Genomic DNA, 19048 nt, shown 5'->3' on the forward strand with positions numbered 1-19048 from the left:
AACGCTTTCGTGAACTAGTGGACTTGATGCCTCGCTGTGTGACTGCCCTTATCTGGGCAAAAGGTGGGCCTACCCATTACTAGGTAGGTATCCCATGATTATGTCCACTCAGTGTACAATTGTGATATTTTGCCTATTAGAAAAATTTTTAAATAAGATATTGAAAAAGAATATTTCTTAGGTGAGGTTTTAGAATCCACTGTTGAAACTCAAGCAAGCACTGCCAGGAACAACTTCTCAAAGCTTTTGCCTTCAACTCATCTTATGCTCTGAATTTTGTCACCTTCAGTTTGATTGATATCAGCATGTGCTCAAATTTAAAATGTGTTTTTTAAGCACTACTTTAATAATATTACTGTTCATTTTACACAATGTGCTGAATTTCTATATCTGAAAATATTTTTGGAAAACATCAATGAAATTTCCTCCTTTTCAGGACAATTAAAGGTGAAAGTTTCAAATTTTGCAAGTGCAAAGTCTGTAAATAAGGCATATGTATGAGGATATCTTATGCTGAAAATGTCTTTTCTTTTTCTCAGGTCACACAAACTATGGAATACTATTTCACTTAAGAAAGTAATAGTTGTTGACCTACATATAAGATCTTTTAGCAAAAGAATAGGCAGCTATTAAAATCAACTTTCATCTAACCTTGTGGAACTGGTAATTTAAAGTAAATTTATAAGATTGGATAAATATAAGAAAGAAAATAGATGAACAATGGATGTATTTCCTGCACCAACATATAAAAGTTTTATTACACTCGTTAAAACAAAGTCATAATGCCCATAGACATACCAATAGGAGTGCACAATTAAAAATATATTCCAGCAATTTAACAATATGCCCTTTAACAATATGCAACATCACAGGCTGAAAACAGGTGCTATTTCTGTTTGGTCAACCCACAAAAAATCTTATATAATCTAATGTTTTCTACAATAGGAAGGATGGTTGGGGAAAAGATTAAACAATTTTTATATAGATATATATACACACACACACACACACACACACATATATATATATACACACACTCGACTGTAACAATATCTAAAATGTACTGCTAAAAACAGGTAACTAATAAAATTATCATATTACAAAAAGCATTAAAAATTTGAAAAATTATTAGTGAATACTTTTGGAAAACAAAAAACAAAATATTTGTATGTCCATTCTTTTTTAAAAATGATCAACTTTAAGGAACTATTTCAAACTCCAATGATGAAATAAAAATAAATACAGTCAACTGGTAGAAACAGCCTTGATTCTGCTACTAATTCATTCAATTGATGATTGAATGGGAACATATTAAAATGTAAAGCAGCTTTACATTTTAATATTATTATAGCAAATTGTTTCATTTGATTTAAAATTTTTAGACATCAGAGTTTAAGGCAAAGAATCAAAATGTGGTACAGCTGTGGAACTGTACCTTTAGCTTTATTATTATGCCAGTAATGTTTTGTCATTGGCAGCAGCATGTATTCTGTAATCTCAGGTCCATTTTTGTGACTTATGGCAGGTCACCTTTCAACCTGATGTTATTATCAAGTAATGTGAGGTAATACATTTAATCGAATTGACTAAACCTAAATTAACCATGCCTCACATCAGATTCCATTATATTGTATTTCAGCAGCACAGAAAGGGAAATATTCAAATTTTCACTGAGAACTTATTTCATAAAGTGCTCTGCACCTACCTAGAACAAAAGCAACATTATTCCTCATTGTACAGCAGAAAATATACACATTATACAATTCTGTCACAGCAAGAAGAAAGCCACAGGTTATTTTGCACAATATAAATCATGTTTATACAATTTCCCTAGAAGCATTTGCTTCTAGGGATTACTAGTAATATCCACAAGTTAACTGGTTCATCATATGCAGGTAGTTTAAGACTATTATTCACAGCTACTTGTGTCTGATTTTGTTCATGAAGCAATTTAAGAATTTTAAAGAGTTTATATAAATTATATTATTATTCTGAATATTAATAGCATGTATTATTTTCAGAATAATATTATTTATACTTTATTAATAATATTCTGAATGTTAATAATAAATATGTATTTACTTATTAAGTGCTGGATGCCAACAAGAAAATTCTATCCCCTACCAACTCCCAACAAATATTGTATATTTTCCCACTACACAAAAAATGATTCCACTGATACTATTCATTTTTCTTTCATGAGAGTTGGCACCTGGATGAGCTTATAATAGACTTGCATCTTAACAAGGTCCTATTCAAATGTCATGATGAAGTACAGATGAACTCAGTCATAAATGGCAATGACCCTCAATGTTTTTTGGGATGGAATGCTTTGAACTTGATTTTAAAACAAACTTATCAATTGGAATGGTGTTCCAGGGCAAATTCAAGCAATGATCCTCATCAATAAAAAAACATTAGAGCTGCTACTAGTTACTAACAAGTTCAGGGGCTTTTGCCAAGTTTATCTGCACTTTACTTACATGGAAATGCAATTTTTGAAAACAGCAACAGATCTCTCTCTCTCTCTCTCTCTCTCTCTCTCTCTCTCTCTCTCTCTCTCTCTCTCTCTCTCTCTCTCTCTCTCTCTCTCTCTCTCTCTCTCTCTCTCTCTCTCTCTCTCTCTCTCTCTCTCTCTCTCTCTCTCTCTCTCTCTCTCTCTCTCTCTCTCTCTCTCTCTCTCTCTCTCTCTCTCTCTCTCTCTCTCTCTCTCTCTCTCTCTACTAAATTAATGTAAATTAAATAGTAAAGAAGGAATGAACCATTTACTTTTATGTGCTAATTTAAAGATCTAAAAAAAAAAAAAAGGACATAACCTGTCATGAACAATGATTACTATGTTGTGCATACTTTTTTTCAAGGAAGTTTAAGTGAATACTGAAAGTTCATATTTTTCACCTTTGTATATCTCTGCATAAAACATTCACAATTAAATTCTCCATATGCAACTTACCCATGGCCTTGACTATGTGCAAATATCTCATGAGAAGGAAACTGCCTGTGCAAGTCCTTCTTAATGTCATCTACGCAACGAGGATCTCCAGGCTGTGAATCAAACTCCTATTAATTAACAAAAGCAGTCAATGTAACCAACAGGAACCATACAGGAGATTTAAAAAAAAATAATAATACAATTCTTAATATCCCATCACCTTTATTTATCATGACTACTCAGTGTTCAATGGCTATATAAAACCATTTAGTAGACATCAGACAGAGTTTTTATTTTATGTTATCTGGAATTGTATTATTATAAAGAGTTTGATATACTGAATAGCAACCTGTCAGAAATCAGACACATTCAAACTACAGCCTTAGAAGTAAAAATTTTGTTTCAAGGAAGTTTAAGTGAATACTGAAAGCCTATCTATCTCTATGCACATAATTACTCATCCAATTTTTGCTCATCCATCCTGCACATGTTAGAAACACACTTGTTTTGGTTAATTAAAAGATACAGAATAATAATACACTGCTTTAAATTTACTGCACAGAAGTGGTAAATTAAAAGAACAGGCAGTAGTAATTATCTGGCCTCATGAAAGAGCAAGTAAGAAAACATAAACAAAGTATGATTTTGGATAAGCAAAGGCCTTCAAATCACCAACATGCTAATTGTTAGTCAGAGACAATTTGGAGAGAACACTTTGCAGGCCATCACATTTATCTGAGATTCAAGATGCTCTTATCTCTAAAGGTGATATGACATCTATATTGAATGGCCAATTTATTAGGAACACGTACCTAATACCGAGTTGGTTCCCCCATTAGTCCCCAGAACAGCCTAGATTCACAGCAGCATACACTAAACAAGTTATCAAAAATGTGCCAAAAGAATGCTACTCCACATTGACTAAAATACTTCCCATAATTGTTGCAAACTGGATAGTTTCAGATCTCTCCTTGAAAAAGCTTGTTCACCTCATCACAGGTGCCCAGTTGGATTGAGATCTGGAAAATGGCGAGGTCACCACAACAGGCTGAATTCACTCTCCTATTTTTATAACTGGTTCTGTACAATTCTGGCATTATGACACACCACATTATCCTACTGGAAGAATCTCATCTGTAGATGGATACACTGTAGCCATTAAGGGATGTGCCAAGTGAGAAACAATTTACAGATAGCCTGGGAATCTAAACATTGCTAGCATCAAAGACCCAATGTGCACCGCAAAAACACTTGCTGCACCATTACACAGCCACCAGCCTGCATTGTTGACAACTATCAGGATGGGTTTATGCTCTTTTGCTACATTCTGGTCCTTCCATTAGTAGGAACCATGATTTGTGAAACCAGACAATGTTTTTCCAATCCTCCACTATCCAGCATTAGTGAACTAAACTGAGCCCACTGCAACTGCACCCTTTTTGTTTTTTGCTGACAGGAGTAGAACCTGGTTCAGTTGTCATTTGCAATATCCCGTTCATGACAAGTTATAACAAGCTGTGTATTCCAAAATGGTTCTTTGGTTACCACTGTTGTATTATTGGATTGTTATTTGACTGATTCTAGCCTTTCTGTTATCCTGCACAAGTGTTATAAGCCTCTGTTGGCTTTGCATGTCAATGAGCTACTTCCAACCACATGATTGCTGTTGGATGGATATTATTTGGTTACTGGATAGATCTTGATACACCTGAAACACAATCATACGTGAAAACCCCAGGAGATGCAATTTCCAAGATATTCATACTAGCACATCTGACACTGACTACCATGCCATGTTTAAAATCAAATTTTTCACCTTGCACATTCTCACAGTAAATTGCACACATACAGCACATCACTTAATCTGCCCACCTTCTTTAATATCACATGGCATGAGCATATTAAGATGTTATTGAAGGGGTGCTCGTGCTCCATTTCACAAGGAAGGCCTAATAACAGGAACATATAACAAGTAAAAGCTGGTAGAATAAGCTGATTTATCAATGTAAACTAAAGGGAACTGGCCAGGACTGTACAGTGCAACACATGTTAAAGCATGCTACTTCTAACTTGCTTCCCACCATGCAGAAGGAACCGCTGTTTGCCACTTATTAACCCCTATCCAAAACCATCTTACCACTGCAATAAACAAATGACTAGAGTAATGTAAAGTTCACTAACAGGGTACTGTGGGCAAATGGAAAAGTTGTCACAATGAATCCTGCTTCACACTTTTCCGTACTAATAGTAGAAAACACATCCTGCAAGAGTAACCTAATAAGTGCAAGCCTGTGCGAAAGGAATCATGATGTGTGGGACATTTTCTCATAGGATGGGTTAACACATTGATCATTCTTCATTGGCAAACAAAGTAACAGACGTACTTTTCCTTTGGTCTGGGCATCAGTATATACTTTCAGGACAAAAATGCCGCTATCCAATGCACTGGATGCGTGTGAGAAATGATTTCAGGAAAATTCAATGGGTAAAGGCTATCTTTACCCATTGAATTTTTACCCATTGTCAGTTTGTTCCAGCAATCAAATACCTACTGGCTAAAAGCAAATTTCCACACATCTATTCAACAATTGTCTTTCCTCAATTTGAATTTATGTCACCTCAGGTTTGTAATCTGAGCAAGAGAAAGAATCCCATCAGAATTGAGCCTGCTCAACCCATTCGAGGCCGTATACACTTCAATCAGATGCCTAGTATCCAGACACTGCAGTTTGCAGAACTTAAGCCTTCCTTGGTAAGAGGACTCCTTCGTTCCACTCACCAATCTTGTTGCCCTTCTCCATACTCACTCAAGCAACTCTACATCCTTCCTAAAATAAGGCCTCCAGACCTCTACACAGCACTCAAGGCATAGATTCCCCAAAGAGGCAAGGGTCCTAATATTTTGGCCTAGTATGTGCTGAACAATTAAATTTGTTACTTACTTAATATTTCAATTTAAACTATGAGTAATTCACAGAATAATTAGTTTGCAAGTCGGATGATTAGTCAGGCCATAAATTTGACAGCAAACTTGCAAAGTGATTATTAAAATGAACACTCTTAAAAAGAGAAGATAAAAAAAAAAAATTATCTATCTAGTAAGAATGACCCAGTCTTATTGGGCTGTTATGTTGCACAATTCTGTGCTACTACATCCCATTTTGCCACCTAACAAAAATTTTAAAATTACCATAAAATTGCAAATCATTGCACAAGGTGTTTTATAATATTGGATCACAGAATTATAAAATTGAAAATTAAAGAAACAATTACCTGAAATTTATGCTTGTAGTTATCCATGAAATATTTTGCACCACTAAGATACTGCCATGCTCTTGCTCTAAGAGATGGGGGTATACCTTTACGGCAACGGTCACGAACCTTTGTTAAATAAATTTTAAACTATTATATCATGACAAGTTTCTTTATTTTGTTAAATAATTTCTAATTTAAAATTTATCAGAGTTCCTTAAAACTAATAATTGGCAAAAGAAACAAAATTAATAATTGGTGGACAATCAGTTCCTGTCACAGAAAGCTAAATTTAATAGTCAACAATCAGAATATAAGGGCATATCCTAACAATCATTAACTTGATATTCAATGTTAATAACTTACACACTTAAGTCTCCTTGTTTGTTTCCATTTCATCTAACTGCCTTTTTAACCAGCATTAAATAAAGATAAAATGGCAAAAAATAGGAAGAGATTAATTACAAAAAGGCTTTACTAGAAATTAAGAACTTATTTTCGTCTGCACAAAATGTATTTCTTGTACACCTGTTATTTGACTGCCTGGCACTGTATGGTCCAGAGCCGTGCCTCACCCTTGGCACAGCTTTGGACCATACATTAAAAGCTGAAATGGGTGCCAAAAGAAAGATTAAATAATTTTCAACATTTTCATGATTAACAATAGGGCGCAATTTTTCATTCTTGCCTCAGGTACTGAAATGGCTCAGCACGGCCCTGGTATGGTCTTACACTATATATACTTCATTGCTTATTATTTGTTTCAATCTGCTTGTCCTGGAATGATTTTTTTTATGATTGTGTTTTGTTGCAATAGCAAATTTTCAGTAATTTTATCCATTTAGCTTGCAATGGTTAAAAGTGAACTTGCATATAACAAGGCTTCTATAAATGAACAATAAAACTAGGAAGCAAAATGAGGCTACAGAAGTTTTAAACATAGTAAGCATGCCACTTAATATCACTAAACATTATGGAATTTCTCCAAATGTAAGGTGCATAATAAATGTACATGATATAAAGGACATCTAGTGTACATAATTAAGTTACCAGGAATGTAATTGCTAGGAACAGACCCTCATTATTAGTTATGTTATGTTATTCATGTTTCCAAGGAACAGATTAGAAACAAATTAAGAGCTTTGTCTATATTTAACCTTAAAAACAGGAAAATTAAAAAAAAAATTCCTAGTCATCATTCTGCAAAATCTCAAAATGAAATCTGCCAGGCATATTTAGTTCATCAATTGCACTATAAAACTGTTCACCATGCAATTTACATATACTTAAAGATCCCAAAATTTATGATGAAAGGAAGAAAATACACATGAGATGTCAATTAAAATAATGCAAACCTAACAAAATTTTGTAAATTTTTTAAAAATATTTTCAAAGCAATACTTCTAATACAATATTTGACATCAAAATATTGGATGTCAATTATAAGTAACATATAGTGTGCAGCAGTCCTTCACAAAAGCCTGTCTATAATATTATATTTTTAACTGAATGATTTACATCTTAAAACAAAAACTTTGCAAACTTAATGGTTTAGAAAATGACCATTAAAATACAAGAAATATATGAGATACATGATTCAAATGGCTGCATGTGCATTTCAAGCTGCAAAACAACAGCAATTTTGGATAAAATATGAATATGTTACAACCATTTTTCATTACACCCTATAATGACCTGTGTTTATGCCTTGAACCACCAAAATCCTCTGGTTTGCTAGACATATACAGTTATCTCATGCAGTCAATTGTGAAAATAACTTGTAAAAAACCTCTCTCTCCAATTAATTCTTGTACAGGAACTCTGTCCCAAAATAAAATGTCCAAATAAACTAGACATTAAGTGAAAATTGATGTGTATGTGTGTGTGTGCTCCACATACATGTTTTTAAAGTGAAACCTGTTTAGGCATGCTCCAGGCAGTTTTCAGATGGGAGTAACTTGTGTTTGTGGACTGGCAATAAACGCAGCAAAAATGTGACTGTTGCCATAAGTAAATGCATTACAGGCACTCTGAACAGCCAACTATTGTACAAGGTTAAATACCCCAGTTCTCGTTAAGCAGCATTAGGCAGGTTAGTAATTGGGAGGGTGACCACCTGAGAATACTCTATGTAATTGACTTTCTGCCTTCTTTTCTTTTGTTAACCTTTGGAAGATATTCTTCTGATTTTCACATATCATTTAATTTTGTTAATTGGTAAAGTAATAAAGTGTAAATCTGTGCTTTGTACCTTTACTTTTATAGGCTGTGGATAATATACCTTCTATTTTCGCTTATTAGAATTAAAATTCAATTCATAAATGTGATCACAATGACCGGCGCTTACTACATATCATATAGTGAACAGTATTTTCTTATGGAGTGTCCATCGTAAAGTGATTTGATCATACAGTGAATCAATCGTAAAGCGGAGGTTCACAGTAGCGAGCTTTGTAAGGCATGTAGCACATGTACACATGCAATGTGTCCATGGATTGACAAAAATTGCCAAGAAATGATTCATCCCCCCACCATTGTACCACGGTGTACCAGGCACGAGCGGCACATGACCCAATCAGTACTCCTTCTGATTGAGTCATGTCATGCTATTTCTTTCATCATTCTCCGCCATATTTAATAAAACATTTCGACAGAAAAGAATTTGTAATTCAACATGCCAAAGACTAATAGTGAGCATTGTAAGGAACATTTACATGAAATGTGACCACCAAAACCACCTCCATTGAGTATAAAGGAGAGATCTAAACTATTTAAATATCGGAAGAAATTACAGCATGCAATGGAGTTGAACAAAGAAGCCGGAGAAGGTCCATCCACATCTTCAAAACCTTACATCTCCCCTGAAATGTTAGAAGTTAATTTGGAAGGAGTCATAGAAGTCGATACTGCAAGTGAAAACAATGAAGTCCTCGAAGCCCAGTCGTAAATGAAATATGAAGAAGCGAAAACCGACTGCCAGAAGTACTCCAAATTGTTTAACACGTAATACACAGCCGGAGCAGCAACAGGATTTTAAGAACATCGAAGCACCCACGCACAGTTTAAATGTACATTCTTGGATAATGATTTCGGTTCAGTCTGTTCCGTGTGTGATCGGCTTTGGTTCAAGAACGAGGTGAAGATTGTAGCAGCACGAGATCACGCTCTTCTTCAAACAGCATTTCCAAATGAGGATGTAAGTCAAATGTCGGCCTGTAACAGCTGTTGTTAGTTAGTTATTTGGTTTTTAGGAGCATTAGCAACTAAGGCCATATTGCTCCGGGATATGCGGAGGTCATTCCCTGACCTTTCCGCATCCTTCGTATTTGGTGGTGACGGGCTCGAACCCCGGTCTAATCAAGAAACGTGTGCTATGCACTGCTGCTCTTTCCCACCTGGCTACGGAGGCGCCAACAGCTGTTGTGGCTCTCTCAAGAAAAAAGTGATTCCAGCTCTATCGAAGTCAAATGTTTTAAATATCATCTGATGCCACAGCACTTGCCAAAACTAGATTTGGTAACAGAACGTCTCATATCTCCGAGGCTTCCATTTGTCCAGATTCGTCGCCTGCGGCATTCATACTATCAATACAGGATCCTCAGTCAAGTGATAAATGTTCACCTAAAGAAGTTTGACTTAACTTACACTATGCGTGCTCAGCACACATACAATTTTTTATACAGTAATCTTTTCCCTTTCTGATCTAGACAGATAGTATTCAATTCAAAAATATTCTTGGGTTCTCACGTCAGAAAATTCAATTAAAAAGTAAAATAATTCATACAATATGATTTATAATAATGATATAAAATCACCACATGCTTTACCATTAGGCATTTCTATTTTCCCATTTAGGCCCAATGCATAAGAATCTTGAAATACTGCTGTATTATATGTTTTAAGTACTAATTATGTTAAATAACTGTGGTGGTTACATTATATTCCCCTCATAACAATTTTGGCAAAAATGTATATAACATTAATATATGGCTTACTGGCATTTCTTTAAATAAATTCATTCACATTCAACTAATATTATTACTGAAATGTGGGGTTTCTAGTTAGGGAAGGGTATATTGGTGAGAGTTGAGAATTTCCCAAATTCTATCTGAAAATGTACTGCCTTTCGTACTGACAATTGATTAGTTAATTTTTTGCAGAAAACTGTTGAGATAAAAGGTGGACTCAAGAAGTTTCTCTGACAAGATTAGCAAATATTTCAGCAAAGGAGTATATGCCTATGTCTTTAAACATTTGCTAATAAAGAGTATAGTCAAGTTTTAACACAATTTTTATTCTCCTTTTCCCATTAACCAATTAGCTGTCAATATCCAATATATTCTGTACATCTAAAATAGACACTTAAATATTAAAAATCTATTAGAATTACATGAATAAGAATTTTAGTATTCCACCAGAGTCATTCATTTTGATCTCTATCATTAATTATTTTTAATAGAAAACGTTCAGTTTAGTTGTAAAATGCTTCACGTACATCAGAAAGAACCATTAATATGGAAGCTTAACTTGTAGTTTTGATTTTTCTTCTCCCCTTTTTCCACCCAGTTGCTCACAACCTTGAATTTTGACTGTTACAGTTTGTTAGAATTTTTTTTTTTTTTTTTTTAAAAGACTGTTGTTCCTAATAATGTTTTATTACACAATATACTGTAACAATTAAGAATAAAATTTCAGAGAATCTCATTTTTGAACTATTTCTGGCCTTTCCCCCAAAACGAACTGAACAGTGTACAAAATACACCAACACTACACTTGCTGAGGTTTTTGAATTTGACATACCCACTAGAGAGATAAGCACTTTACTTGTTGAGTTTAAGACAAATCTTTTAATCTTCTTGGTCCTCATCTACTTTGTTGGCTTATGGGATTCCAGTTCTTTAATATTTTTATCCACTTCTTATTCTCCATTCTATCTATATATCTTTCTCATTTTTTTCCCACATACACTATCCTCCAAAATATAACTAGATCCTCATCTTCAGAGTCCACTGGACCTTCCTGAATCTTATTGGCACTCATCTTATCTTTGTATAAATTAATAAATTTAATTTCATTACAAAAATACTTTTCATTTCCATGAATTGTAATTATCCTTTTATGTCTATAGATTTTATTTAAAGGGTGCTGCTGTGCTAGTATATATAAATCAAGTTTTTCAATTTTCACAATTCATTTTAATCATATCAAATGTTGTTAGATTAAATGGTGTAAGCAACTTAATGTAGCCATGCATTCTTCTGACCAAATTAAAAAATTATGTTTTAATATATTTTATAAATTTCACATTTATTTATTTATTACCTTTTTATATTTTTTTGTCATAAATCGTTCCCAGTTTTCCAGCATTTCTAACCATTTTAGCTCTCTCTGTCTTAAAACTTCCACTGGAACTACTGAATCTCTGAAACAAAATGGCAAATTCAATTTCTATTTATTCCTTCTATTCAAAAGTAAATATTAAACATACTGTGTTTATAAAAAATTTCAAAAAGTCAAGTTTAATATATATATATATATATATATCGTTTTCCAACACATTTGTGTATCTCTGAAAAGTGCAGAACAATGTTTCTGACACATGCACACTAAACCACTCACATAAATCAACTGATGAGCACCTCTGAATTACTAGACATCTTATGATACAGAATTGCTTACAGGTTGGGTGATCTCACAAAACTTTCTAGTGAGTGAAATTGAAAAATGCATTTGAAAATTGCCTCTAATGTCTTTTCAACTTCTGATGACTGGAAATGTTTTTTTTATGGAAATGTTTAAATTTATTAAAACCACCTACTTCCACAACACCAGATGGAAGTTTGTTCCAACACTCAATCATTCTCTTGCTAAAAGCATAAGTTTATGTCCTCTCATGTGTTGTCCGAAAAAGCGTAAGGATGCCATCAGCATTCAGTTTACTTAATCCATTTAATGCTTAAAACACTTCAATCAAGTCTCTTTGCAAGTGCCTAGTTTCCAAGCATTGCAATTTGCTGAAATTAAGTATGCTTTCATAAGAGTACCCTTTTGTATCCTTGACTAATCTTATTGCTATTCCCTGCACCCATTCCAACAGACCCAGATCATTCCTAAAATGAGGCTTCCAAGACCCTTATGTAGTACTCAAGATATGATCAAAGTTCAGGGCTCTGCTTTGGCTCAGCATTTATGGAATACAGGATGTGCAGTTGATCCCAATTATGTTTATATAGCTGATCATGCCTGTTAGATGCATCACTGACTGGGATCAGTTTATGTTACTAATGCCCCACTTGATTCTAAATAAAACTAACACCTTAGAATCAATCCCATTTTTCAGCAAGTTATTACACAGCAAGACAGCATAATAGGGCAGGCACAAACAGTAACTGCTTTACATACCTTCCCATCTGCATTGGTTCTGTTCTGTTGTTGGGATTAGGGCATATCAGCAACTTAGGTTTATATATTTTGCCACTGTGGATTACATCTATACAAGCATGTATTCATAGGCCAATCTGCATGTTGTGCAGGCTGAAAAATCCAGAATAAGTCACAGGGGAGCCCTACTCCCCATTTGAAAAAAAATGTCCAAAAACATAAATGACAGTCAAAAACACAAAATTTACAGAGAAGCAGCGACATATCCACATGGGTGCATAATTGAGAGGGTAACAGCAGGGATTCCAAACTATGTCCTCACACCATGGAATGCCATGTCTTCAAGTGTTCCACAAGGTTAGGAAAACTCCACTGAGTTCAACGGCAATTACTCTTTAGATGTGCTATGAATATAGTGTCTTAATTCCAAGTGGGACTCAAGTGCAGAAGTTTAGGAGCCACTCAGGTGGTGAATAAATAAAAAAATCTGATAAACACAAAGCAAAACAAGTATAGTGGGTAATGCAGAGTTCCCTCTACACTACCAGCTAGACTGAAGGGCACTGGCCAGGACTGTACAGTGCAACACATGTTAAAGCATGCTACTACTAACTTGCTTCCCACCATGCAGAAGGAACCGCTGTTTGCCACTTATTAACCCCTATCCATAAACATCTTACCACTGCAATAAACAAATGACTAGAGTAATGTAAAGTCCATGTCCTCGTGGCCTACAGGGAATAGGAGAAATAATTTTCATGTTCTTTTGTTTAAAAAGAATGTATTAAAGCACATATATATATAAAAAAGCACAGAATGCAAAATTTTGCTATACAAATATAAACCTGAGTTTTGGGAAGGATAACCTTGCTATCTTCACCTGAAACAGACTGAGTTAGCCAGTTTCAAGTGAGGATAGCAAGATTTCTCAGTGACGTGAGAGTATGAAAGCTCCCCAATGAACTGAGGAACTTTCATATCCTCAGGTTATAACTATACATCCTGATATGAAAAATTTTCTAAACAGTGTATACACTATATATCGTAAGGACTGCAGTTCCAGCACATCTGACAACATATCATTGTCACATTTGCTGTGTATAATTAACAGAACCACAAAGTTCTGTTATTGATATATAGGAACTTTTCCAAGAGAGTTAAACAGATTATTCCATTATAGAAAGGAATAGGTTAGACTGCATCTTGAATAAGCATATAAGTTTGGAGACAGCAATATAACCTTGAACAGTTTGCCTTTCAGCATGGGTGCAGAGGATACTTGGGAACATCCACATTATTCTATATAATTTCCCGGGGAATTAAGGAAGTTAACATAGCCGAGTGGTCAAAAGCACGAGTGCAGTAGCATATGCTCTTTGAGTGGACCGGGGTTCAAGTTCGTGACTGCTAAATACGATTAACATTTGTATCGATTGATTTATTGTAAACTCCACTAACCTGGTGGTCATGATGGAGTATAAACAAGAACAATTTAGGAAAGGTGTCAACATTTTGGAAGAGTAAAGAAAAGAACAATAAGACTGGTTATAAGCACGAAGTATTGTTGTCAACAGAGACTTTAATTTTGCAAGTTACACTGTTTGGAAACTAGGTACCTAAAAGATGACCAGATCAAAGTGTTTAAGGCCTTTAAGCATTTAAGTACACTACATTATGAGGAAAAAATGTTTGCTTATTAATACTAATTAATTAGTATTAATAAGCAAGGAAGTATGCTTATACAGAATCAGCCAAAAAAAATAATAAAAAGTAAACATTTCTAACACTTTCTGTCTGGTTCCTCCTTGAATTTATTCAAACTATCCACTCTAGAACACCAGATAAGAGTGTGTGCCAATAATCGATCACCCCACTGACTGAAGTCAAATTTCTGTACATCTATCCTGCAGCCATACTGTGTAGTCTGAGCAGGAGGAAATATTTCAGCACTGAACTTAGTCAATGCATTCAAAGCCTTAAACACCTCAATCAGATCACGCAGGTGCCTAGTCTCCAGGGGCTGTAGTTTGCAGAACTAAAACCTTTCCCAGAAAGAGTACCTTTTTGTTCCTTTCACTAATCTTGTTGCTCTTCTCTGCACCCACCCCAACAGATCCACGTCCTTCCAAAAATGAGGCCTCCAGACCTGTATGCGGCCTGACCATTACCTTACACAATGGGATAATACTTTGTTATCCATGCTGACAAAATTCCTATATATTATCATTGACAAACTCCATGAGCTATCCTGACAACCTGTCTGCACTGCTCAGAGAACTTTGTATCTGACTGCACAATTACCACCAGTTCTTTTTCATTCTCCACTTCTCTAAGAGTGGTACCACACAGTTGGTATATGTTAATGAAATTGTTTGCAGCAGGACTGTGTGCAAAAATTTAGTAATGGGTTTAATCCATTAAAGGGAGGGGGGGTGGAAGAATCTTATTACATTAAAAAATTCTATAAGCAAAAATGATATGGACTAAAATTAGTAAGTGATCTAATTATCCATAATGAAAATGAAATGTTCTAAACAAAGGCACCGGTATGCATAATTAACTTTTTACTAAAATGTAACTGTTTTTACTTAAAATTGTTATTTATTAAACACTAATTAATTGAAACACATACATACAATGATATTCAATAAAAAAAATTCTGAGTAAGCAATCAGTTACAGTGAATTTCATTTTTTCAAATTACCAAAACTGCTTGCGGTGACCTCTGCAAAGTGGACAACTCCCCCCCGATGGCAGACACTTTCTTCTGGCCCAACTGTATTCATGTGGGAGAGGTTTCACTATATTACTGTTTTTAGCTTTTATGATTTCAAGGTTTAAATTCTGTCTGATCAATTGCTTTTGTCTCCAAGAGAAAGTCATTCCCTTAAATGTTTTCTCAAGTTACACATTATTTCTGAAAATATTTACTATTACATACTATTCTGGTTAGGTGATAACATCTCCTTTTTTCATACATCTTTATACTAGACTTTATTAATGAAACTTATTATATATTTGCAAAAATCAAAATACTCACAGTTTTGGATCTGACCTTCCAATAAAACCATAGCGGTCAATGGTCAGCCCTGATTCCATAGAGCCATTGTGAACTGTCATCATACTGCTGCCTGTTGTATCCCCATCACTTTCGTCTATAGAGTCATTTAGAGAACTTGCCATAGCTTCACTCTACAAAGCACGACTTAAGGCACCAGTAATAAGAATTCTAATAAATGACTTAGGAAGCATTTAAAGACTGCAAGGCACACAAGTATAAGAAAACTAAAACTGCATAAAACTATTCTGGTTTGCCTATAACAAGACAAAAAAAAAAAAAAAATCAGATGTAACACAATGTAGTAAAGCAGATATTAATACACCATATAAAAATTTTTAAACAACTCTTCTATTCCTTATAGAATAATTGTTAACTTTTCACATGATTGCATAGATTGCTTTATAACAAAAAAAAATAATAATAAAATAAATAAATAAAAGATTATATTTAATAAACCGCTCCCCAACCAAGGAATGCAAATATGTGGAATGGTAACAAAAATCGAAAACTGTACTTGGCAATGCTATATTTAAGCTACTTTTCTCTTGACCTTTATCATATATGTAATTGTTTGCAAAAATATGTGAGTACCTGGTACAACACTGAACCCTCAGGGTTTCAGTGTTGGCTCCATTGTTGTTTTCTATATTTATAAATGATATTGATGATGGTATATCAGGCTTAATGTCCAAGTTTGCAGATGATACGAAGGTTGGAAGGGTTGTTAATGACAGTACACTGCTGCAACAGGATCTAGAAAAGTTGAGCAGATGGGCTGAGAGGTGGAAAACTAAGTTTAACATTGACAACTGTAAAGTACAACATATGGGAAGCAGTAATCCCAGAGTAACGTATCAACTCTGTGGTACCACACTGACAGTGGCAGAGAATGAAAAGGACCTGGAGGTAATTGTGCAGACAGATATAAAGTTTTCTGAGAAGTGCAGACAGTCTGCAATAGTAGCTCATGGTGTCTTGTCAATGATATACAAGAATTTTTCTAGCAGGGATAAGGAGGTGATTATCCCCATAAGGCAATGGTCAGGTCACACCTTGAGTACTGTATACAGGTCTGGAGGCCTCATAAGAAGGATGTAGAGCTGTTGGAACAAGTACAGAGAAGGGCAACAAGATTAGTGAACAGAACAAAGGGCTGCTCTTACGAAGAAAGGCTTAAGTATTGCAAATTACAGTGTCTGGAGACTAGGCACCTGTGAGGTGATCTGATTGAGGTGTATAAAGCCGTTAATGGTTTGAGCATGCTCAGTGCTGATGGAATTCTTCCTCTTGCTCAGAATAATCTGCCTGAGAGGGAATAAATTCAAATTGAGGAAAGACGGTTGTAGGATAGATGTGCGGAAGTTTGCCTTTAGCCAGCGGGTGGTTGATTGTTGGAACAAACTTCCATCTGTCGTTGTAGAAGTTGATAGCTTAAATAGATTCAAGGCAGAACTTGACAAACATTTGGAGCGAGGGGTGGGGTGAAATAAGGATTTTTTTTTTTTTTTTTGGCTGATGCTATATAAGCTTGCTTTCTTGCATCATGTGCCCTTGCTAATGCTAATTTCAGTTTTATGCTGCAGCAAAATATAATAAAAATGAATTAATGAAATAATTTTATACTTAAATATTTGTTTACAGTTTATTATTTGTTTGTAGTTCATGACTAATATCAAGGTCTTACTTATGCAGTTTATGAATAATATTAGCATAATTTACAAATGCACAATATTATTGTGAGCAAAGGTTATAGAACTATTTACAAAAAAACATCAATAACTGACTACAACTTCTAACTCTAACACTGATGACACCACATATTCTCTTTGGCAAAGAATTGGCTAAAGTTTTATGGAAAGATCAGTTTTCTCTATAAAAATTTAAAATCTCTTCTTGTAATTGTTAAACCAAGATTTTTATGGCTCAGAGTTGGGCTCCAGGCACTCCAGTGATACAGCTGGCCAATCCAGACACTATTTTATGATTTTTAAGCAAATAACTTTTTTTGCTTCGTGACACATAGTGCATTAATCAGAATCAACTATAATCTTTACTTGGAATAAAAATACTATATATTTAAAATTTATGCAATTTTTTTTCTTATTACTATATGTTAGAGAGTTAATACACTACATAATTAAGCTGCAAACAGATGGGTATTTAAATATATAATTATCGTTGCATTAATTTTTAATAAACTGTTTTTTCTACAGTGTGAAGCTGAAAGGTACCAGGTGCTCCATATTTTTAAACACTGCATGTGTTGTAGTTGTACAAATTTTGGTACATCAACAATTCAGACCATACTGGATCATATATATTATGTCCATAAATTGGATGTGTTCTATGGTTGATTTGTCCATTTGATGGATAAAAAACCCTAGTATCTGGAGGAAGGAGAGGCCATGCAACCCTTGCTAAGACTGACTAATCAGCCATGTGAAAATAACCCATAAAAATTCCTCACATTATTGACAAGATTCAGACCATGATTTTTTTACTCAGAGTAGGGAAGAAGTGTTTACATACACCATGCTACCTACAAAAGCATGTGTATACATATCTGTATACAATACAATTTAATCTATAGTAGTAGTGGTGGCAAATGATGCAAGAAAACAAGTTTATATAGCATCAGCAAAAAAAAAAAAAAAACACAGTTCACCCATCTGTACCTTCCAAGAATTTGTCTAATTCTTGGTTGAATAAATTCTCCCTTGAATTTATTCAACCCATCCATTTCCACAACAGGTGGAAGCCTTGTCCAACAATCAACCACCCGCTAGCTGAAGGCAAACTTCCACACATCTATCCTGCAACCATCCTTCCTCAACTTGAATTTCTTCCTCCTCATGTGTGTAGTCTCAAGAAGTGGAAGAATACCATTAACAATCAGCTACTCAATCCATTCAAGGCTTTAAACACCTCAATCAGATCTCCCCCACAAGTGCCTGGTCTCGAGACACTGCAATTTGCAGAACTGAAGCCTTTCTAGGTAAGAGCACTCTTGTTCCCTTCACCAGTCTGGTTGCCCTTCTCTGCACCCATTCCAGCAGATGTAAATCCTTCCTAAAGTGAGGCCTCTAGACCTGTATAAAGTACTCAAGATGCGACCTAACTATGGCCTTATAAAGGAATAATACCTCCTTATCCCTGCTAGCAAAGTTTCTGTATATCATTGACAAAAACCCGTGAGCTGTCCTGACAGCATGTCAGCACTAATCACAGAATTTCATGTCTGACTGCACAATTACCCCAGCTCTTTTTCATTCTCCAATACCCTGAGTGTAATACCACACATTTGATAAGTTACTCTGGGGTTACTGCTACCCATGTGCAGTACCTTGCAATTTTAAAGGTTAAACTTCAACTGGATGCCAATTAACTGCTGCACTTACAAAAGGAAAAATATATTCACATGT

The 19048-nt window shown here is 34.8% G+C and overlaps 1 protein-coding gene across 1 annotated transcript in view; it reads right to left on the reverse strand.

Moving 5' to 3' along the window:
- The window catches only part of LOC150074917 (TBC1 domain family member 10A-like), a 90115-nt gene extending 74344 nt beyond the window's left edge, over window positions 1–15771 (reverse strand). Inside the window, exons 1-4 of the mRNA XM_090389334.1 lie at window positions 15606–15771; window positions 11507–11606; window positions 6206–6313; window positions 2954–3060 (exon numbers count right to left, since the gene is read on the reverse strand). Of these exons, the coding sequence (XP_090245460.1) occupies window positions 2954–3060; window positions 6206–6313; window positions 11507–11606; window positions 15606–15748 (458 nt within the window). The 5' untranslated portion in view covers window positions 15749–15771. The remainder of the gene's footprint in view (window positions 1–2953; window positions 3061–6205; window positions 6314–11506; window positions 11607–15605) is intronic.
- Window positions 15772–19048: the final 3277 nt, after the last annotated feature.

This window comes from Mastigoproctus giganteus, unplaced genomic scaffold (assembly GCF_048544385.1).
Source record: "Mastigoproctus giganteus isolate SK-2022 unplaced genomic scaffold, ASM4854438v1 scaffold_15, whole genome shotgun sequence".
NCBI lineage: Eukaryota > Metazoa > Arthropoda > Arachnida > Uropygi > Thelyphonidae > Mastigoproctus > Mastigoproctus giganteus.